General features: G+C 46.6%; 3 protein-coding genes across 5 annotated transcripts in view; 2 read left to right on the forward strand and 1 right to left on the reverse strand.

The window, feature by feature from the left end:
* LOC142066496 (transcription factor HES-5-like) overlaps nt 1-21,103 on the forward strand; it is a 31,859-nt gene extending 10,756 nt beyond the window's left edge. The window contains exons 2-4 of the mRNA XM_075113945.1: nt 18,796-19,492; nt 19,675-19,855; nt 19,983-21,103. Of these exons, the coding sequence (XP_074970046.1) occupies nt 19,430-19,492; nt 19,675-19,855; nt 19,983-20,224 (486 nt within the window). The 5' untranslated portion in view covers nt 18,796-19,429 and the 3' untranslated portion in view covers nt 20,225-21,103. The remainder of the gene's footprint in view (nt 1-18,795; nt 19,493-19,674; nt 19,856-19,982) is intronic.
* TNFRSF14 (TNF receptor superfamily member 14) overlaps nt 1-22,194 on the forward strand; it is a 39,634-nt gene that overhangs the window by 5,433 nt on the left and 12,007 nt on the right. The gene's annotated exons all lie outside the window — the stretch shown is intronic.
* LOC142066498 (transcription factor HES-5-like) lies at nt 4,671-6,595 on the reverse strand. Its single transcript, XM_075113947.1, has 3 exons — nt 6,480-6,595; nt 5,979-6,159; nt 4,671-5,750 (listed from the first exon to the last, which is right to left on the reverse strand). The coding sequence occupies exons 1-3, from the start codon at nt 6,543-6,545 to the stop codon at nt 5,485-5,487; spliced, it is 513 nt and encodes a 170-aa protein (XP_074970048.1). The 5' UTR covers nt 6,546-6,595; the 3' UTR covers nt 4,671-5,484.

Here is a 22,194-nt window from a genome sequence, read left to right on the forward strand (position 1 = left end):
CTCTGCTGTAGGCAGTCCATTTGCTCTTTGTTAAAAGTCTGTAGCTAGTTTGTTCAGTTTGGGCTCTTCTAAAAATCATCTCTTAGCACCATACTTTGTCCCACTGAAACATGTTTGTTATCCAAATCCTTGTCAGTGTCCTTCATATCTGCGGGAGGAGTTTGTGCCTCTCTCTGGCTGTTGCTGCAGAGCCAGAATGAAAGATTGATTGTCTAAGGCTCAATAGCAGGGTTTTCCCTGTTTTTGGAACGAAGGATTAAAAAAACCAAATCCCCAAAATTGCCAAATGTGGAGTTGACTAAATAATGTGGCACAATAATTCCCTTCTTTGGAGGATGGTGTGAAATCTGGACCCGTGCTTGAGAGATGTCAGCTATGCTGTGGGCAGAGGCTTGCTTTCCTAGTGGCTTTGTTGCTCTGTAGATCACATTGCAGTTATGAGTTGCATCATGAAGATGCAGTCTTCGGAATTGCACGTGAAAACAGGGAGGTGTCTCCACTCTTACATGATAGAGATATTGAAGAGCGTAAGGGGAAACAGAAATCTGCAAACAATTGTCAATGTCTGTACGTACAGACCTCGCATGTCGGGCAGGAGTCCTAGCTTCTCCTAAGGCAAGAACCACCACGTTGATCGTCTTCAACTGTAGATCTCGCCATTTGACCCTGACACAGGATCCAGGAAATGTAACTAACCAACCCCGAGACTATCCTCAGTAGGCTTGTGTTCATGAGAGTCCATAAATCAAAATAGCTGGAGGACCTCTAACCTCGGAAATTGGTACTGGGCCATGGGCTTTCTGCTTCTGCTTTGTAGGTGGTGATTTCAGCCCAGGTGCAGGCTTATTACACGCGCCGTTTTCACAAAAGCTGCTACTAGTAGTACCAGTTGGCAGCTTTTGTAGCCCATCTGATGCTTAGCCTTCTGTGGAGGGGAACCCAGCCTGTTGCAATGTAGCAACAGGTCTGGAGGAAGGTGGGCTATCAGAGAAGAGCACAGAAACCCAGGATTTTGTTGTCTGGGTCACGCAGATCTAAAAAGCAGTGTTCCTGTACGTCTGGGGCTGTACTTATGGCACACAAATTGACGGCTTGAAGCTTTACTTTCTATACCACTTTTAGAGCATTTTTATTTTAGGCCATTTCCTACATTCATGTCGGCCTGTCTCACAAATGCTATTGATGGTGTTTCTAAAGAAATAATTACGATTTTTATTTTTCCTGTGCCTTCCTTAAATGGTTTAAAATCTTTCTGACAATCCCTCTCGAGACACCTATTTAGTGTCAAAGAGCATAACATTCCCAAGTTTTAAAAGGGCTCTCGCATAATACTGATCGATCAATGTGCTCCTTGGGAAAATAGCTCTCCAGATGGTCTATCAGGACAGGAATTGCTGGTCATCACAATGCAGAGCCAAAAAGCGTCACTAATGTGGGCTGTTGTGAGGCACGCTTCCTTTGTGGTCCCTTTGAATGTCATAAATAGGGAAGCAAGTGTGGGAAACTCTGAGAAACTCAGGCCCACACTCTGAGGTTAATAGGGGCTTTGTCAGGAGAGTATTCCTGGGCTGTGGGATCAGCATAATCAACAACATCTTCCCTAAGGGTGGGAATGGGTTGGAGCAGGGGAGAGTCACCCCAGGGGATAGAGGAGCTATAGGAAGCTTTGCGTTCAATTATTATAAGTGATAATAATTCATAAATTGTAAACATAACCTTTGCTGTGCTAAGACTGGTGAAACCGGAGGTCCAGCCTTTAATGCTCAAGTAATTGGTAAACTAAAGCCCGGAGGGGCAAGTCTTTGGCTGGTGAAAATGGGAAGCGGTGCACTTGTACCAGCTGTCAATCTGACTCCCTGGAGCAAACGGAGGCTTTCTGGTGGGGTTTGGTTTCTTCCCCCTGCCCAGGAAGGAGGTGCTTACTGTTTGTCTGCCTTACACCACACCGCAAACAGGCGGTCTGAATCTCAAGTACGCTAACAGCTAAGCATGACCCCCGCTATAGCCAGAGTAATGTAATACGGCCTCGGTGTAAATGAGAATCAGACCTTGTGGTTTGAATGTCAGTGGCTGTGTCTCCAGAGTTATTCCAATATGGGTGGCAGGAGTTCTGGGCTGAGAAGTCTGACTGTGGTCTCACGCGAGTTTTGCACAGTTGTCATTTCTGCGGCCTGTTCCTGTGTTTGCTTGGAACTAGAGAGACCCGGTTCAAATCCAACAGTCTTCAGTTTGTGCAGCTCTTCTTTGGTTTCCTTTTCTCTTTCCTGTTTATGCTGCCAGTTTGAAACAAACTGCCGTGATGCTGCCAACTGTGACATTCACAACGTGGTTTACTGGAGTGGTAATACATTAGCTGCGGAAGATACCCGTCCACATAATAGCAGCAGACTTCTCCGTGCCACGCATGACACTGCTCCCAGTCCCTGTGGTGCAGAGTCAGGTTGCGGTGTGCTTTGAGGCATGTTGCATTTTGACTGAGTCTGAACTCCCCCAAATTTCCTGTCCGCAATCTGCTTTAATTAGGCTTTATTTAAAAATGCACAGGCATGGATGAACAGCTTGAATTTTGCTAGGATTCAGAAGCTTGTACTAATTGACAAAGACAAGTTGAGCACAGCAAGGTGGAGTGACATTTTCAAGATCACTAAGCAACCACTAAATCTAGAAATATCTCTTCTGAATTATTTAGTAGATTGTTAGGAAGAACAAATCTATCTGCAGCATTGGTATCAGCCCCTGATGAATTGCAGAACTGCACCAAAAGCCCACCCTGTATTGCATTGGCAGACAGATGAAGAACACTCAACCAGCTCGTGCGTTCAGGGTAAAATAACATCCAAAATGATCCGTGCAAGTGTAATGAGGTAGAGCAATATGTTCTTGAGCTGGCTAGTTGGCTTTTTGGTCCTTTCTGTACATGTAACAAAGGGTTTAATCACAAATCAAGTGAGGACTGGCCAGGTACAGCTAGCAGTGTTTGAATCCAGTTTGATCTTGCCAGCGTAGCAGATCTGAGTTTGCTGGGCGCTTATCTAAGCGGCCATTTGACAAGATTAGATATTCTCGGTTTCCGTTTGTTTAACAAAAAAAGCATATGCTAGAAATGAAGGTTTTCAAGGGCATCTCTCCCAGGGAATCTGAGGAGAGTTGAAGTTGTTGACCAATGGTGTTTCATGCTGTTCCTATATCTCTGGAAGAATGAGAGGGTTCCCTGTCCTATATCCAAATCAATGTGTTGCTGTGGTTAGATAATAGTTTTGTGAACTGATTGTTTGCGCAAATTTATTTTACTGTGAAGAGAAGGACAAATAAAAGGTGAATAGTCCGCACTGAGCAGTGAATGGGAACTCTTCTAAGGAAAAGTGAGTGAATGGTATTGGGGAAAGTGCTGTGTTTTAGAGAGATTGTTGGTATTCATGGTGCTCAAGGGTGGCTTTAGGATCCCTTTCTCGTGCTTTTCTTCCTGCTTCCCCAAATTCCTCCTGAATCTCTTTTCACTTGTTCACCTCATCCGTTCCCAATTTGCGTAGCTGTGTGGGAGAAGGACAAGCACGTCCTTTACAACAGGTGCTAATCCTCCCCACGTCACCAGAGTGCAGCTGACTTAATCCTCAGGAGACAGGAATCACGTGGCCTGTACATGGAGAATTGCAGAGTCTCACGGGGCTCGAGCTGAGAGTGTGCACGGGTGCCACGGTGCCTCTCTCTGCAACTCACGGGAAGCCCAGGCTGCTTACCCAGCTGGTGCAAGCCAGGTAGGCAGGCTGTTGTAAGTCCCCGTGTAAGAGGATATGCTAGATTTGTTTTCTTAATTGAGGCGAGGTGAAAAAAAATCAAGGGAGGATCATCTAAAAGGTACTTGGCAGGGAGGCTGTATCTACAACAGGCTGGATAGAAAAAAAACTCGAAAGCCTGGTGCAGTGTGACAGTTGCTCAGCTCTGAGGCACAGGCCCTATTCATGGCACGTTTTGGGCCCTTAGGTGGATGTCAGGGAAAGAGAATAAAATGTCTTAAAAGAGAGTGGGGAAATAATTTAGGAGAGGAAATACTTTTTCAATCTGTTTGCTATCAAATTATGTATCCTTTTAGCCATATACGGGCAGATTTCAGTTCAGTAAAGAAAGCAATTCTGTTATTGCCTAACAGAATTCATGTTCAGGTAATAGAATCTGCTAAAATCAAGAGAGAACAAAACCTAGTTCACCCTATTGCAGGTAGTTTCAAAGAGGAGGGTAAGATCCCCAGGCAGAGTCCGGTGCCAAACAACTTGGGAGTTGTTAGGGGTAGGCATGTTCCTACCTCCTAAATGGGCAAAAAGTGTAAGACTGAACTCAGGTTGGTGGGTAAATTAATGGGGAATGGGGGGAAATGAACTGGCTGTGAAATCAGTGGTTCACTGAAGTTGGAATAGGTTGCTGTTAAGTCTCTGGGTCTACACCTCTCAGTATCTCGCTTCAATTTCACCTCCATTTTTTGGTAACTTATCCAGAAGTTGCTTCTTTGCAGGATGTGAAATCGTGTTCTGCCAAATGAATTTCAGGTGTAAGCTACTCACTGGAATGAAGGGCTCAGAAATATGACATCTCCTGACAGCTTCCCCCCTGCAGGAGTCCACGTGCAACACCAAGCCTGGGAGTATTAGCCATTTTAATAATTTCAAACCAAAAGATTAATGACTAAAACCATTTTTATTGTATTGTACAGTGAGGACACCAAAGTTGAACATCACACAGGATGAATACATCACAACTTTATAAAAGCGTTTAAGCTCTTTAGCATGTTCAGTGAATGATTATAAAGTACTTACTGCCTCCCTTCCTCTCCCTTTTACTTAAGGTATATCCCAGGCATTTCCTTTACAAAAGGCATCAATTATCCCTCAACTGAGAGTAGCACGTCCTGACATTAAGATAATTTTCCCTAGAGCTATCTGTTATCATCATAACTTTCTGTAAGAAGGTATACTAAAAATAGCATAGGAGCTTCAGAATAATCAGCGTTTCTTAGTAACAACTTTCACCCAAAAGGTAAAGGCTCAATACTCTCTTTATGATACAAAATACGTTCTTCAAAGTGCTCCTTCTTTAGGAAGGTCAATACATTATCTAGAGACAATGGAGCACTTGAACCAGTGACCCAGGGAGCTAGTTTTCCACTGACAGCCACAGGCTCAACAGCCTTGCCAAGCAAAAGTGTGATGGAAACTGAACAGCATTTGGCTCTCTGAATCACTGCAGAACTTTCTCCTCTCTTTGGCCAGGAGCCACCGATAAAAGCAGCAAATTTGCTGCAAGATACAAACACATTCCTTCACTGTGAAGGGAAACTACTCAGCGACCCTCATTTCTTGTGACAGAAAAACAATAACTGCCCCCCTCCCACCTTTGGAAAGCAATGTTTCCTACTTTAAAGAGGAACTATGAAATCACAGGTCCCTCTAGTTTTTGTAGCAAAACATAGGAATAAAGCAAAGTTCAGCAGGTCTACCAGGGTCTCCAGATGGTAGGAGCAGCAGCCGCAGTCTTCTGGGCGGTTTGCTTTCTGGCAAACAGACAGGGTGACAGAGGTGGGCTACGCAGAGCGGGACAGTACATAACATCTGCACCCATCTGAGCTTTGCAGAAGTGCTTGATTAGCTGCACCTGAGTTTCCTTCTTGGGCTCATAGTAGGACAGAAAATGCATAGCTTCCTTGAGGCACCGCAGGTATCCACTGTTAAAGTCCTGCTCTAGATTCTTGTGAATGAATGCTAGAAAAGATAGAAAGAAGCAGATGCAGTGGGTTAAGATCATGACCAAAACATGGGACATTCATGCATTAATTTGCTTTCCAGAGCCTGTGTCCGTGGGCCTGGCTCACGTGACTAGACCGGGTGTGTTATAGCCCCTGCACGCTCCGGGAGCCAGGGCTATGCGGGAGGGCAAAGGCCTGTGCAAGCAGACTTTAAGTGGTATGCAAATACATGCTCTGCACTCACTTTGGTCCTGCAGCTGGCTCTGCTGCTTCAGGTAGCTGACAGCCACTTCCAGGATGTCGGCTTTCTCCAGCTTGGAGTTGGGCTGGTGTCTCTGAAACTCCTTCTCCAGGAGCAGTTTCAGCTGCTCAATGCTGCTGTTAATCCGGTCACGGCGCATTTTCTCCACCACTGGCTTCCTCAGCTGAAAGAGAGGTGGAGCAGGTCATTAGGATTTTCTGAGACCTGACTTGATTTCCCCTTCTGATGCCCTGATACACACATGTTCAAAGGTGCGTTCATTTGGTAGGAGAGCTTTGCGATGCTGCCTCCCTGTTCACCTCTCAATTTAATTTTTAAAAATCCATATAGTCTCCTTTTTCTCTCTTTAACTTATTTGCCTTCCCCCAGACCACTTTCTCCCCTCTTACCTCATCTTTTCCAATGTTGTATTTATTTGACAGAAGCAGCCCATTGCATAGAACACAGACCAGCCTTTCCAACCCTGTCAAGGGCTCTACTTACTTTATTCTTTTCTTTTGGCAGCAGTTTCTCCTCCATGTGGACCACGAGAGTGTTACTGGGAGCCATTCTTAGTGCTGTCAGTCCTGGGCACAGACCCCCACGTCGGGCTGCTGTGCTGAGCGTGAGACTATGCTTAGGCACTTACCGACTGCCTCTATTTATACATCAGGGAGCTTCAGCAGATATGTGAGTCTGGGGATGGCTGGTGTTTCCCACAGCCATTCAGCCAATCCAGGCACACAGCTGAACAATAGAGGAAGCATCTATTAGTGCATGGTACATTGATTGCAAATGCCCTGGAGAGAATAACCTTCTGCCCACGCTGACTGGTGGAGTGTGCAGCGTGGCTCTTCGGGGCTGCCCAGGGATCTGGGAAAACACTGACCCTTCAGCTGGTCGTCTGGGATCAATTGCATTCCTGAGTCCCCGCATGTGCCGGTCACATTTGTGGCGTGGAGGAGGCACGCTTTTGGGGGAAGGTGGCAAAAGAAGGGGAGCACTATTAGGGTGAAAATCAACAGCACCAAGGAGATCTCTCTACTCTTTCTAGAGAGGGCACTTCACAGCCTGCCTCCCAGTTGCTGTGTGCCAGCGCGTGGGTGTATTTGCACTTGTCCATATAGTCGTTACACTTTTAATGGGTGAGACAAAGTGTTACCCCTGTGAAATGATGGGTTTGTTTGCATGACATTTCTAAACACTCTGGAGGATCTACAGTCAGGATGGTGGGATGTTGGATGGACAGGGTGAATAAATAGGGAATGGGAAGCAAATGGAAATAGCAACCTCTCTTTCTCTCTTCACTCACCGAGGTCTGTGAGCCTGTCTCTCCAGTGCTCCCATTGCCTTCATTAAGGACATCCACACACTTCCTAGCAGAACTGGGCCCATGCCTAGTCACCCCTGTGGCTCTTTCTTTTCACTTTTCTGCCTCTCTTTTATACAGACATTTACAAGAATGATGGTTAAGATGCACTAAAGAATAGCATCAGATTCAACCCAGAAGCCCTAGGCCTTGGGAAGTCAGAGGTGGGTCATGAGTGGGATTTAGTACCTGAGGCCCACCTTCAGACCTGAGCAAGGAGGTCAGTTCTGCTTCTTGCCTGAGATTTCTGGTGTACTCTGTTCTCATCTGACCAAGGAGCATCGCACTGCCCTGCTGCAGGCTGGACCTGCCACAGTTTGCAGAACATGCGATCTCTGAGGCCATGTAATTGCCTCCCTGTGTAACCTTTAGCATGTCATCCCCACATCCGTTTCCTTGGCTGCAAAAGGGGGGTAGTGCTGCTTGCTTGTATTTGCATGAAAATGTCAATAAAAATTAAGCCAACTTTATTTATTTTGTGGTAAAGGCAAGAACAAGAATGAAGTCGTGTGGATGCTTTAGGTCAGTTCTGATTTTGTCTTATGAGAAAAATCTGTCTGGACACAGTCCTTGAGGCAGCACTGAAAATAACCCAGAACCTTCCTGAGAAAGCTGTGCTGCGCCCTGCCATCTGAGGGTCTAGCTTGTAGTGCCCGAGGCAGAGGTGTGCTCATCTTCCCCCAGCGCGCTGCTTGTGCGTGGGGTCAAGGCTGACAATCTGGAAAGGGAAATAGTGGAGGGAAGCGTGCAGTGAGGTACGAAAGCCGAAGACGATTTCTTTCTTGGAAGTCCTGAAGTGAAGCCTGAGTTTAAGGGGCAGTTGATGGGAAGGAGGGAGGTGTCACTGAAGTAGCCGGCTTCGTGGTTTTCATTGTATGGGCCTGAATGGGCTTAGCTCTTTGTGAAGGGCAGATGCTGTCCTTGGAGCCCTTTATTCCCTCCGTTGTGGGAAAGCCAGGAGACAAGACATCTCATGAACGCTTTGAAGCAGTCAAAGGATTATGATACAAAATAAGATACAGCTTGGAAACCATGCCCTAGCTTTTGCCAGCTATAATAAAGTGTTGCCCTTTTGGCTGGACTTCCTCTAAAAGTTGGTGCTCCTAGCAAGGGAGCAATGGTGGCAGGCCTTGAAGCTAGGAGCTGACAGGTAGGCATGTACCAAGCTGGTTGCAGAGACTCTTCGGTGTCAAAAAACATCTTTTTCCCAACTCCTGAGAAGCAGCCCTGACCTTTATTGCTGAATTATAAGTGCTAGCCAGATGGTCTTTTGGGAGTTGGATTCTTTCCCTTTAAATCATTCAGGCTCAAGCACCGTCACTAATGTCATGAGTAGTTGCAAGGCACACTTCTATTGTCCCAACAAGAAATGTTATCAATAGGGGAAAAGTATGGGAAACGCAGAGAAATGCAAACCCACACAGCCTGGTGCTAATAACTCCTTTGTGGAGCCTGCACTTCTGTCAGGGCACGATGAACTCACATGGCTTTTTCACCGAGTAAGGCTGAAAAGCGCATGTTTCACCATGCAGGCAGGGGTTTCTCAGAGATCTGTGTTTACCAGGAGGAAGGAGCAACATGGGCCAAGGGGACAGAAATGCTGGTTCACACCCAGGGGTGGTCAGCAGGAACAGCGAGCTCAGCTGCAGCACTGGCTATCCTGGGGGCTGCTGGTTTGCTTCACCGTGCCTCAGTTTGCTCTTCTGGGAAATGGGAGCAGTGCTGCTAAACTCTTTCACAGAGCCCTCTTGCAATCAGGAGCTGAGCCCATGTCTAAGCGGGAGATGGGGACAGGGCTGAAGTGGCCCTCGTGCCTTCCTGGTAGCTCTTGGGGGTACTGCTGAACACCTGAGGGAACTAAGTGGAGAAGGAGCATCTCTGGGGACGGTTCTCCTCTGCAGTGGAAGTGCTAACCATGGCCTCCTCTTGCTGTCTTGCAGAGGGGTCTCTTTTCTCTCATCTGTTGGGAGCCTGGCAGAGATGCTTCTTCCCTCTGTCATTACGGCTGCCAGGAGAGCAGGGCCTTGCAGGATTCGTCCTGCTTACAGTCTGACCTCAAGTGGGTTTTTGGCTCTTCCTCAGGCCCACCCATGGTTAGCACTGCTGGAAAGGATGATTTACACGGATAAAATGGAAGGCTTCTTAGGACGAAGCTAAGCTCTGATCTTACTTTCGCAGGTAACGTGCTAGTGGCAGTATCACTGAGGAAGACAGTAGTGATGAGAACACCTCCCTGGGTCCCAAGCAGACCTGTGCTGACACATCTGTGTGGAAATTATTATCTTTGAATGCTTGATGAAACTCTTGGGTTTGTATGTTGTGCCACACTCATACCTTACTATTGCTGGGTGGATGTGTCATAATGTTTAAGATTCCTGGGGTTTAGCACCACAAATCCCTGCAGTATTACCACATCCCTTCGTCATCCTCCGTACTCTTATGACTCGCTCTCTGGAGGTTGCCTGTTTGAGGTGAACCCTAATGATCCTTTGACAGTTTTCAACTGCTGACTTCGGTGTCACAGATGAAGAGCCCTTCTCCCAGCCCCCTCTGGTGCACCGAACCCTGCCTACCATGTTGTGCTCAGGGTGTTTCACTGATACTACATTCTACACAGTAAATAGTTTAAAAAATTGTTTGGCATGGGAGGCAATATATGAAGAATTTATCCTGCCAAACTTGCTGTTCAGGATTGGCTGCTTCTGCTTGCACAAGCCAAGCATAATTCTGTTTGAACCAACAGAGTCAAAGTGTAGTGAAATCTGCCTATTTCAGGGGAAAAGGTGATGTTGTTATTAGACCTATTGTATGAAATATTCCATTAAATGTCATTAGCATGGCATTATCTTGCCTCCTTTAGTCATTCGAACCCTGGCAAAAAGGGGTCTTTTATTACTGTAAAGTACATTCTTCACAGGTTTAACCTTCTTTTAATTAGTTTTTCTTTAGATCCAGAATGCTTAATATACTGCCATTCTCAGGTGCGTAAGCGAAGGAAAGCGGACTTTGATCATTAAGAAACATACGAGACAATTTGAGCTGCATTTTCAGGGTTGTTAGAGGGAAAAGCAATTTCTATAGCTGCTTGTGTGGGTGACCCTGAAATAGTCATGCTCCAATGACATAGTCTTTCTACAGTGAGTATTCCAAATAATTAAAAATTAAGGAGAATTTATTATTTTACTGCCCAGCTGAAATTCCCACAAGTCACCTCTCAGCATATTCAAGAGTGCACAAGAGGGATTTATTATTTCCTGGTATATTGACTCTGAAAGGTCTGGGGATTACAGCTGCTTTGCACATGAATAGCTGGAGTGTGTTGTACAAAAGGCATGGTCTGTGGGATAATGGGGTTGGATGTGGGAAAGCGATGACCCTGGGGGAGAGCAGGCTGGTGCCTGATGGCAGGAATCAATTATGTCTCAAAGGAACACATTGCCCTGGGAGCAGGCTTTGCGGGAGCCACCATGTTCTGTGTTTACCACCCTCCTTCAAAAACCCATATAAACCAACCACGGAATATATCCTATCCTGCTTTTACCAGGGGACTCAGCTGTGCCTTGCTCCACAGTTACGCCAGTCAGTGCTGCCAGGTATGATCACAGTAACGTAACCGTTCCCCATCTCAGCGGCAGGGCTGAGACCCAGCAGTTATCTCACACGTGCTACCACACGGTTTTGAGTTTTGCTCTAAAGCATCCCAGGTACTGCTGACTTCAGCAGGAGGACACGCTCCCCAAAAGTCCTCTGAAATAGACCCCATCACCTCGTCAGCTCTGGCCAAGGGAGCAAACACACAAGCTACTGAGTTCGGGCACTTGCTTCATTATTTTGGATGGGCTTTTTTGGAAGATGGTGGTATTCAGCCCTTACAGTGGGCTCAGCATCTCTGAGGAGCTGGCATTACTGCCAGCCTCTCAAATGTCAAAATTTGGTCTTCAGGAAACCAAGAAATGGGCTGAAAGTCGTAAGGATTTAGCAAAAACATTTCACTGTTTCTAATAAAAATAGAAGTATTTTGATGTTTTTTATTTTTTACATACCTTTTGATTATTGAGCATTTGGACTTTATTTAGATTGATATAATTAAATCTTTTTCTTCATGAAATCATGAGGCTTGGTCACGAAGTCTTACTGAAGGCCGTAAGTATTATAAGTCTCACGATAAAAATCACAAGACTTACTAAATAGTGCTGCCAAGCATTTTGGCAAGGAGAAGGTATCCTGCAGAGAGAATATTTTAGAGGAGCAGGTTGAGAATTGGGACTGTGGTTCGTGAGGTCTGGCCCCAACAACCACTTGCTGTCATTGACAAGATGGGAATGGTGTGTTTGAGCCAGATAGGGGGGCAGTCACCTCTCCCCTTACGAGAGCAGCAATTAATCCTCTCTGGATGTGTCAGACATTTAATCACTCAACTCTAGCTAGGGCAGCAGTGGAGAGGGGAGATAATAGTCACAGACTTCCCTGGCGTCCCCTGAGCCTCAACTGATTGTCCCCAGCCTTGGGAGCCAGTTTGTAACCTGAAGCTGATTCTCCCCTATGCCCCAGTGAATTTCTCCCCTTCTTTGAGCTCAGCCTGAGTTTTGGGATGTAAGCTCCTACCAGAATCCACTTTCTCAAGCTTGGTGGCTGTCAGTGAGCGCACTGAGGAGCACAGATGGATGTGTGTCTGGTGACAGTGTCCCGAGGCTCCGTGTCAGGTCCTGCCCTGCCAGGCAGGTGTGTTTTGGAGGACGAGGAGCATCTTTGCCATGGTCAGCTGGGTGGAATGAAGGGATCATGTCTGATAAAAGCTGGCAGCTGCCTTGCATGCAAGAACAGTTTTTCAAAAGCTAGATAACCTAGTCCTGAGCCAGGCAAAGGACTAGCAGAGGGGCACATGCAGGAACTGACAGACCTTGGTCCTCACAAAGCGTACAAGGCAGAGCTGGATGCCCTCATCACCATGCCACAGGGCAAGGCACATTGTCGGATGTCAGGATCAGGGGAATCTAGTACAATAAACAGAGGCAGACGCTCAAAAAACAGTCTAGAGAGAGTTAAGAATAGGACCAGGACCCCCAGAACATCTCCAGTGTAGCTGGTAGCATAAACTGTGCCCTACAGTCATCTGCAGCACTAGGTACTGGGAATCGGGCATGAAGTCCCCCGGAGCTGCCAGGACTGTGCAGACACCTTTTGCATACGACCAGTGATGAGCGGACAGCTCTGCAGCTGCAGATAGCACTGGACTTGTTAACTAAAGCGGTACGGCTCCTTTCTCATTTCTAAGCCGCTGGTTTTACCCAGGCCGAGTGTCTAGGGCCTGAAATTCCCTTATAAACTCAGAGAATTCATGTAATTCAGGGCATGCTGCATCCTCTCCTCCAAGGATCTCCAAGCCCAGAAGAACTGTAACTACTGGGAGGCAGCTGATCAAAATTAGATTGTGCTGACAGACAGATCTGCACAAGGATTAAGGACAGCTGCAGCTTAAGACTGATGTTTTGGTAGGTCTTCAGGAGCATGAATAAACAAATTAAAACTTAGTTTACTTTCTAGAGAGATCAAGTTAATTTCTGTTGAATAGATCATTAAGTATTTCCTGATCAGCAATTTGAGTCCATCTTCCTTTTCAGCCATTTCATGGGCTTGAACAAATTGTACTAAATAACATTTTCAAAAACCACCACTGAATTTGAGTACAGAAGAGGACTTTTGCATCTGCTTATCTAGGTGGTACATGACTACAAGTGTGGTCTGGGCCGGTGATCGGAATTCTCCCACAAGCTGGGGAGTTGGCTCCTTTTCAGAGATGCCAAAGCCAATTAAAACAAAAGTGGGTGCTGAGCATCTCTGCAAACCAGGTGTCTCAAATAGCCACTTGGCAATAGAAGCTCTGCAACCAGTAGGTTATTTGAAATATTGAAATTCTGGCTCTCGCCTGCCTACCTCATTTTTCTTCCTTTGTAAAACATTGCTAATAATACATCCTTATCTCACAGAGGAGGTTGCTGAGAATTCATTAGCTGGTATTTGTAAAGCACTTTGAAAATGCAAAGCCAGTGCATTATTCCTGGTCTTCTGGATGCTTTCCATGTTATTAAAATCAGGATTTCAGAAAGGCTTATCGGGGATCAAAACAGCATCCCAAACTTGAAAGGAAGCAAGACTGTTAAACCATCAACTGTCGCCTCCCCCTCCAGCCAGATGTTAAGCCCTAAAGAACTGAAGTGGCACAAGGAATTACTTTCCCAAGTTCCCCCAGCTGGGCTGACAGGCCTTGATCAATGGTTTTCTCCACAGTGAGTGCTATGCAGATGGTCTACCCGGAGCAAGGTTTCTGTGAAGTACAAAGGGAAGTCAAACACCATTTCTAATTCAGCTTGTAGCATGGCACACTTCCTTTATCCTCTGCCTGAATGCAGTGAATAGGAGAGCAGTGTGGGAAACTGGAAGGAACTCCAAACTCACACAGTCTGTGGGTCTGTAAGACACTCCTGTCCTCAAACCACATCTGCCTGTGACAGTCAGAGGGAAAAAGAGTGACAGAACGAAAAATCAGATTATAAAAACTTCATGAAGGGAAAATAAAACCCAAGTAAAAGGAAAAAAGTGAAGGAAGCTATGCAGACAAATAGAAATTGTGCCAGCCCCAGACAGGGGCTGCCAAGCAGCAGGGTAAGGAAGGGCTAGGAGGAAATCACAGGGAAAGGAGCTGCAGGAGCAGAGTCTTGCTCACGCATCAGTAAGGCCAGAGAAAATTGTCCCTCTGAAGGTGGCAGAGGTGGTTTCGGCCCACACTAAGACTTCTTAGCCACATGTTCTGTTTGCCTCTTACATCCCCCAGATTTGTTTAATATGTCCCAGAGAACACAGATGCTTGATATTAGTCAAGCTGCTTGTAAGTGTGTGCAAACTGTTGCAAACAGATACAGAAGCTCCTCCAATCCTTAGTTGCCCTGGCATGTTAATATGAATTACTGTTTGCTGTAATTCTAATATGGGGTTTAAATACTGGACTGATTTCTTGCTGCCAGCTTGGAGATGCTCTGCTGTAGGTGAGGCAGTGCCACAGTTTGGCTTTGCCCAGAAGATATGTGGTTTTTTGCTAGGACTGCCCATGGCGTCACTGCCAGAGGCCAAGAGATGGCTACGAGGTGTCGCTTGACAGCCAGACCGCCCATACCCCAGGCTGCTCAGTACCCCTGTCTTGCTGTTCTGTCAAAGGCCGGCCTGCCCAAATATGCTGCAAGGGTTGCCATCATATCACCCATAGTGGTACAGCAGGGCACCAATTCCCTAGCTCCATGTGGCAGTTAGGGTGCTTTCCTTGAGCAGACTTGGCAATGCCAAGCTTTGAAACACAACCAATGCAGGTCCCCTCCCGAAGCCGTCACTGCAGTTTTGCAACGGGATTTTTGCACCTCTTTGCTGCCCAGTGCTAAGGGCAAAAGATGACTGCTATGGGCCATGAGGATATCACGATACTTTTGTATGACCCACATAGAGCTATAAGAGCCAGGCTTGGCTTTCAAGAAAATTGGATCAGGTTTTATACCAGTAACGCTATGGGGAAGCTTTTATCTTCATTAATACTTCTAAACTCTTCTGTGTTGCTTGGATGAAAGAAATGGGAAACAGCAGGCCATATTCTGGTATTGGTATTTGGCAGGGGAAAATTCAGGCTCAAATTGTGCTGATCAGGATTTTGATAAATTCCGCTGTAGGTGTAGAGGTAGTTTGTATTTACACCAATTTACCGGAGATCAGGAAGTAGCTCTGGAGGCACAAAAGCTGCAGGCCAAACCCAGCAGTCTGCTTCACCCTTCACGGAGTCCAGAGTTCCTACTGACGTCAGTGAGGATCCAAGTAAGGCCCTTAGGATTGGACCCAGTTTAACTGTCACCTCAGGATGGTCTGTAGGACTCAGCACTAACTGAGTCTCTTATATTTTCCTGTTTTTCCCGTTCTCTATTTAGAAGCCTGTCCCTGTTCCCAAGTGTTTTAGCTTTCTAAATGACTTACTAACATAAGGCTGTGGAAGTTTGTGTACCTCTGAGTTTCCCACACCATTTCTTAACTATATTCATTCCTGTCACAAAAGAAGTGTGCCTGACTACAAACGACATTAGCAACGGTGCTTGCCTCTGCATTGTGTTCAGTGGGAAACCCTGCTCCCAAAAGGCCATCTGGGCAGCACATATCAGGAGAGAAGCAATGGGAGCAATGAGCATCTCGCAAGACTTGGGAAAGCAGCAGCATCTTTAAGTCTTCCTAAAGAGCTAACATCTGGCAGAGATTCTGGAGCAAGGCTATAGCTAACGCCGTATTTCAAGCCTGTTCTCCAGAATCCTGGGATCCTAGTAAGTTTTCTGTGCACTCTTGTGTATGTTTGGGACCACAGTAGAAGGTGTGTAATTCAGAATTCATTATCTTTAAAGTCCACTGACTCTGCTAACTTTGTATTAGGGAGGAGTTTTTGTTGCTGCTTTTTTTAGGATTTCCAAGCACAGGAGAAGCAGAGCATCTATTCTGGGTAACCGAGCATCTCATTTGACCAGCTCTTCCAAGATGGTCAGTAATTGGCTATTTTTTCCTCTCACAGACTGTGAAACCAAAGAGAAAATAAAAAGGTATTTTAGATATATGCTTTTATTTTAGATGCTTTAAACTTCACATGTGACACAGAGTGAGGAAGTAGGAACCTCAGTGGATTTACCATCTGGGGGAGATTTTGCTACATTTACCTCATGATAATGCATTGAATACTATAAATTTTATTACCATACATGTTCTAAATATGTGGGGCCTCCAGCCCCTATAGTTAGGTGAATTTCTCAAGGCCACGGAAGATTATTAAGCATTCAGCCTGCTCAGTAGCAGGCTTTAGGTGAGTTTGGATCCTAATGGAGAAGAAATTTTGAGCACTGACCCCTTGACTGTGCCAAGGGCACAACCGGTACCGCAGTGCAGTCAGGCAAGGTGTTGGCACAACCGCCCGCTGCTCCTTTCCATTTGCATTTGGCCTGGCCAGATGTGGGGCAGCGGAGCTGTTCTGGGACCCCTGCTAGGAAAGCTGATACTGCCTTTGCTGGGCTGTGTGGTTTCTTGTTAGGGACCTGAGCTCACATTTCTCTGAAACTGAGTCAGTGGCAGAGTTAAAGGCAGGAATTCGGAAGGTTTGGGTTACAGCGACAATGCCTAACCATGTAATTACTAAACAGCAGCAGAAAAAAAGGTCCATCACATATCAGGCACACACAGTAAACAGACATGGAACAGGGCTCGATGCTCAGGAGCCTGGCAAAAATCAAGTAGGCATTTTTATCCCATACAATTAATTCCTTTAAGAAGGTACAGTGAGGTTACTTTGTTGGAGGAAGAAAGGAGATTGAGGTTTTCATTCTCATTTAACTTGAGCTAAATGTTGTAATAGTGAATTAAGCAAAATTTCTACCAAGACCAAGGTGGGTAAGGCGGCTCAGACTAGCATGACTGTTCCCATGGAGTTAACCTCGTAATCCCCTGGGTGCCGAGTGGAGGAATAAGGGGTTCACGTGTAAAATCCTGCTGCAGAGATCCCAGGTGGAATCAGCAGTAGCAAACATACGGGTGGCAATGCCTTTGGCCCGGTCTGGATCGGCCGAGGGGCTGCAGCAGCTGCCCCTGGGCAGGCAGCCACGGCCGCCCTGGGCTCTCACCTCGCTCCCTCATCTTTGGAGCCACTGGGCAAATCCCAGAAGCAGCCAGAGCCCGCCAGCGTGACGGAGGAAAGCCAAAGGCAGACCAAGTCCCTCAAATCACACATCTGCTCTACTACGGCTTTATCATGGGAAGTTAATTTGTCTTCCCCAAAGTAACAGTCCTGTGATGCAGATTCCTGAGAAGGAGGCTCAGTCTCTTGTTGTGTGCTGTGGGTGACTGCAGGGAAGGCGCCCGACGCTTTGTTGGACTAAAACTGGAGTGTCTGTTATGTGACTTGTGCTGGAAGGGGAAGTTATTGCTGTTCTTGTAGCTGCTTATTAGTGAGTTAATCTGGAAAACAGAAGCTGTCTCTGCTAAGGGACCTGGCTGATCATGGGATTAGCACATTTCTTCTTCGTGCACTTGATTAACGAGCTCAAGAAATGAGTTACTACTCAGGGGTTTCTGTTTCAGAGAATCTCCCCGAGAGGGATGCACAGAGCGGAAGATTGGTTTCAGAGGTGGCATTACGTGGGCTCAGAAATAATCCACAAGCTTTGAGGGGAACATGTGAAATGGTGTCACAAAAGCTTTCCCACAACTTGACATAAAAGACTCGGAGCTCAACAGCTGCTGCTCTGCACAAAAAGAAGGGAGCCTATTCAAGAGCAGTACAATAGGGATGGAAGGGCAGATCCTGGAAGAGGTCATTTAAGCCTTACCTGGTCTTACGAATAATGAGTTGCAGAGAGAAACGTGTCCGTGTGTACGTGTATTCACATTAAAAGACATGTGTGACCACACACATATATATGAATATAGACATGAACGCACAAACACCTATATTAATGTAAACACAAACAGTATTTATGTACTACCCTTTCTTTTTCAGTAGGAGATTCTCAAACGCAAGCCCTAACATTACCTGACAGTAATTTCTTTGATTATTATTATTCCTGTATTGAATCTTATAAGGGGAGGTAGTGATGCTCACGGGGCAGCGTGTTGAGCTGCTTAGGTCACATAGCACACTTGGAGCCCGCCTGGGCCCAGGACGCGGGGTTCCAGACGTGTGGTTAACGCCGCCGCCTGCCCGCGTCGCCCTTCCTGCGGTGTAACAGGGCGGCGTTGCTGTCAGCCTTGCTCCGTGCGGGCCGGGGTCATCTCCAGGGCGGGGGGAAGCTCCTTCTTCAGCTGCTCGTGTGAGCTTAGAGCTCATGGAAGAAGGCAGTACTTGCACGGGCAGGGGCAGGGTAAATGCAGGCAGATCTGGGTCAGGTTTTCCAACGTGAAATTCTGGCTGTGTGTTTACAGGATACAAATAGCTGCAGGCACCTGTTGAGGAAAGACCGTGCATCTCAATACAGAAGTGGCCCCAGTGGGGAATGAGGAATTGGGAGTTCGATTTCTAATAATTTTATGGGCTGCGTGAATTTCTTCTGCACTCAGTTTTCCTTTGTGCATAGATTAAATGAAAATAATTAGAGTAAAACACGTTTTGGGGAGGAAGTGAGAAAACAGCATGTGAGACTGAACTGATCCCTAAACACTCTGAGATCCTTCTCCTTGCAGCTTTATCTTGCAGGTATTTAAAAACAGAAACATAAAATGCTTGCGACATGGCCTGTGAGTGTTCTAAAGAGGTGCGTAAGATATCAAGGGAAGAGAGCAACAATCAAAACAGAAAACATTTTCAATAACTGTGTGTACTTAAAATTAAATGTATTTACTTGCAGTAGTTGCAATAAGCCAAACTGGAAAAGCTGTTTTCTGTTTCACAAGGGCAAAACTGGTGTCGCAGGCACCCGAGGGAGAACAACTGGCTCTGGCTTACTGAGAAAAACAAAGTGAGTGGATTTGAAGAAATTCTGCTCTTCCTCTCAGAAAGCGCTCGTGTGTGCATGTGCATTTGTGCATGCTTAAGCGTGTGCCTCCGTGCGTCCCTGGAGAGGAATGCAGCCCGCGCAGCAGTCTGCCCGCAGCAGACCGTTTCCCGCCATCGGCAGCTGACCTCCTCCTTCCTCCACACATGTGAACCCAGGGCTGCGTCTGGAATGCTATTGATCTGCGGCATTAGTCAGCAGCCTTTTCCCATTGAAGGCCAGCTCTTTCCCAGCTTCTGACACGTAATTCTGATGCCGGCCTTTCACGTACCACACACTCCCCACCTGCTCATCTGGGAGAAGGTCATTATCCCCCGGCTATTCACCAGCAATGGAGCATGCAAGAATAGATGCTTCTCCTATTGTGCTGCCTATCTCCCTGATTGGCTGTAGAGTGTGGGAAACTCCACCAAGCCGGAGACCCACAGGCTCTCAGTGAGGTTGCACAGTATAAATATCGGGCAGAGACAGCTTCCAGCAACACATTTCTCCTGGACTTCCACTCCGAGACCATCCCTCCTTTCTCAGGACAGATGGCTCCCAGCACTGTTTTCATGGAGCCCGACAACCTGCTGACACCAAAGGAGAAAAACAAAGTAAGTCCAGGCACAGCAAGGCAGCTCCGAGCCACGCTCTCAGTTGTTCTCAATAGCAGTTTGCACCAGCTGGGAAACTGGTCCACATTGTTTAGGAACAGTGACGGGCAACAAACAGTCCTGTGAAATGGCAGAGAGAGGATCCTTCTAATAATAGGTCTCTTTTCCTTTGCTTTTTGCAGCTGAGGAAGCCGGTGGTGGAGAAAATGCGCCGTGACCGGATTAACAGCAGCATCGAGCAGCTGAAACTGCTCCTGGAGAAGGAGTTTCAGAGACACCAGCCCAACTCCAAGCTGGAGAAAGCCGACATCCTGGAGATGACCGTCAGCTACCTGAAGCAGCAGAGCCAGCTGCAGATGAAGAGTGAGTACTGAATGTTGTTTCAGTCTCTAGCTTACTGCAAATCTGCGCAGTTTTGTGAATGTCTAGCCATGAACAGTTGCTCTAAACTATTCTTTCTTCCCCCACCCTTTTCTCTTCCCTTCTCTAGCTGCAGGATCCTTCCACAAAAGCTCTCAGTTTGACTTCAGAGAGGGCTATTCTAGGTGTTTGCAAGAGGCTTTCCATTTCCTCTCTCTTCATAAAGTACGAACTGAAACGCAGACCAAACTTTTAAGCCACTTCCAGAAGAGCCAGTCAGCAGCTACGGAGGTCGCCTCTTCCCCTGGGAGCCACAGCAGCCTGAAGCAAGCATCTCCGAAAGATGCCAGTACTCTCTGGAGGCCCTGGTAGCCAGGGGAGCCCTTACTTCACGGACCCTGGCCTTCTACAGTCCGGAGGAAGGATCTGACTGCATCTGATAGTCCAGCTCTGATCCTCTCTTCTGTAGGGAATATTATTTCCCCCGTGTATTTTATTTATGTGTAAAAAGAATGGCATACTTTTGACTTTTATGTGATCCTTTGGCAAAAGTTCAGGCATTCTGAGTGGTGTTGGAGCTGTGCAGACGCTGGCGATAACAGTACACAGCACGCTGCCCAGGCGGGGGCAGACGTCTTCAAAATGGAGGGTATCGCTGTAAATGTTACAGTTGTGACGGACAAGAATTGCTGTAAGAGAGATTTCTCTGATGTTGCTTGTAAGAGCCATCAGCTTTGCTCTGGCGTGACTAGCGACGCTTGCTTGCTCAGTCACTCCAGAGGATAAATTTACTACCCTTTGGTTCATGCACACTTGATTAAAATCAGTTTCCCTCTGTTTGCTTCTAAATTGTACAGCATCAAAGGTGATTTTTGCTTTGTTTTGGATTTTTCCCCAGTGACCCTTTCATAGTCCTAGTATATAAAGTGTGGCAGATGAACAGAAGCTAGGAAACTATGTGGAATATTTCTACTGTTTTGCTGCTTTTTTCAATTTAGAAAAAGAGTACGTTACTGCTTTATGTTAAAGAAAAGGTAGGAGGTAAAGGCTTAATTGGTCAATGTTATACATTTTGGGTGTAAGCTATGCTTTTTCTAGCATTTTCATTATAATAATGATTTTTGTTTTTATTGAGTGGTTTAATTCATGGTGGATAGTGTTTCTCCCGCTACTGGGACAGCCCTATGGTATACGTGCATACTGTGTATGCGTCTGTGTTTGTAGAGAGCAATAAAGTGCATTTGCAACTTCTGTCTGGGTCCTCTGCCTCTGAGGGGGGGCATGCAGCCACCTGCGCCCCTGAAAAAGAGTAACATGTTAGTCTTCCAAAGAAGCGGGGGTTTTTGTAAGTAGAAGGATATTCTGGTCTCCTTTATATATTCTCATGTCTCTCATCACACGAGTACCTTACACCCTTACCCCAAGAAGTGCTACTGTCACTCAGATTCTCTCAGCTGAATCATATTGAGCATTTCCTTAGTCACTGCCCTCCTAGTCACACAAAGCCGCCTCACCTGAGTAATAAAGCCTTAAACCTGGCCATCTGCTCTCCGTACAGGCACTAGCTGGAACGTGAGTCCTCCTTTCACTTGACTTTTTTCACCTGATACTGAGAAGAAACAGCCTCAGTCACCGCAGTGCCGTGCACCCTCTAATGCCTTCCCAGTTTCTCCTCTGAGACCTTAGAGGGGCAAATAAACTGGGGAAGGAGCCGTGCCGCAGCATGGAGCGGCGCTGGTACGGCGTGGCGGGCCCGCCGGGGGGCGAGGGCTGCCCTGGCAGGGGCACGCGAACCTGGGTAAGGCCTCTGGCTGCACTTGCGCCTACCTGAAGTGGGACCCCTCCAGCACCCCTTGCTGGAGTCTGTGGGAGGCGTGCCTGAGCCAGCAGTAAGTTATATCCCTCGGTGTGTCCCCAGACCAGGGAAATCACCTACAGCTCAGTGCAAATTCCCTTCCTGTGACAATAAACTAATCACAAACTAAGTTTGTGCAAGCACAAACTCAGGTGAAGCGTTATCTTTATCTTTTGATACACGAAATGTGATAGTTCTGCAATTTACAGGTGAAGTTATGGAATGTTTCAGCTAGAAAGACATAATTTGGTTATGTTAGCCAGAAATCACACGTTGCTTGCTTATGCAGGTTTTCATCTGTCTTTTGTTGTGACATAGAATGATTTGTTTGGCCTCGTCTTATCTCCGATTTGTCGTAGATTTGCTTTTTATTGCAATAGGGAATCTGGGGTCTGTGGTGGGGGATACCATTACGTGAGAGTCCCCGGGCACTCTTTCACTCTGGAGTTCCTGGCGGTAACTTTGTAAAGCAAGAGGCATTTGGGGG

This window comes from Phalacrocorax aristotelis, chromosome 19 (assembly GCF_949628215.1).
Source record: "Phalacrocorax aristotelis chromosome 19, bGulAri2.1, whole genome shotgun sequence".
Lineage (NCBI taxonomy): Eukaryota > Metazoa > Chordata > Aves > Suliformes > Phalacrocoracidae > Phalacrocorax > Phalacrocorax aristotelis.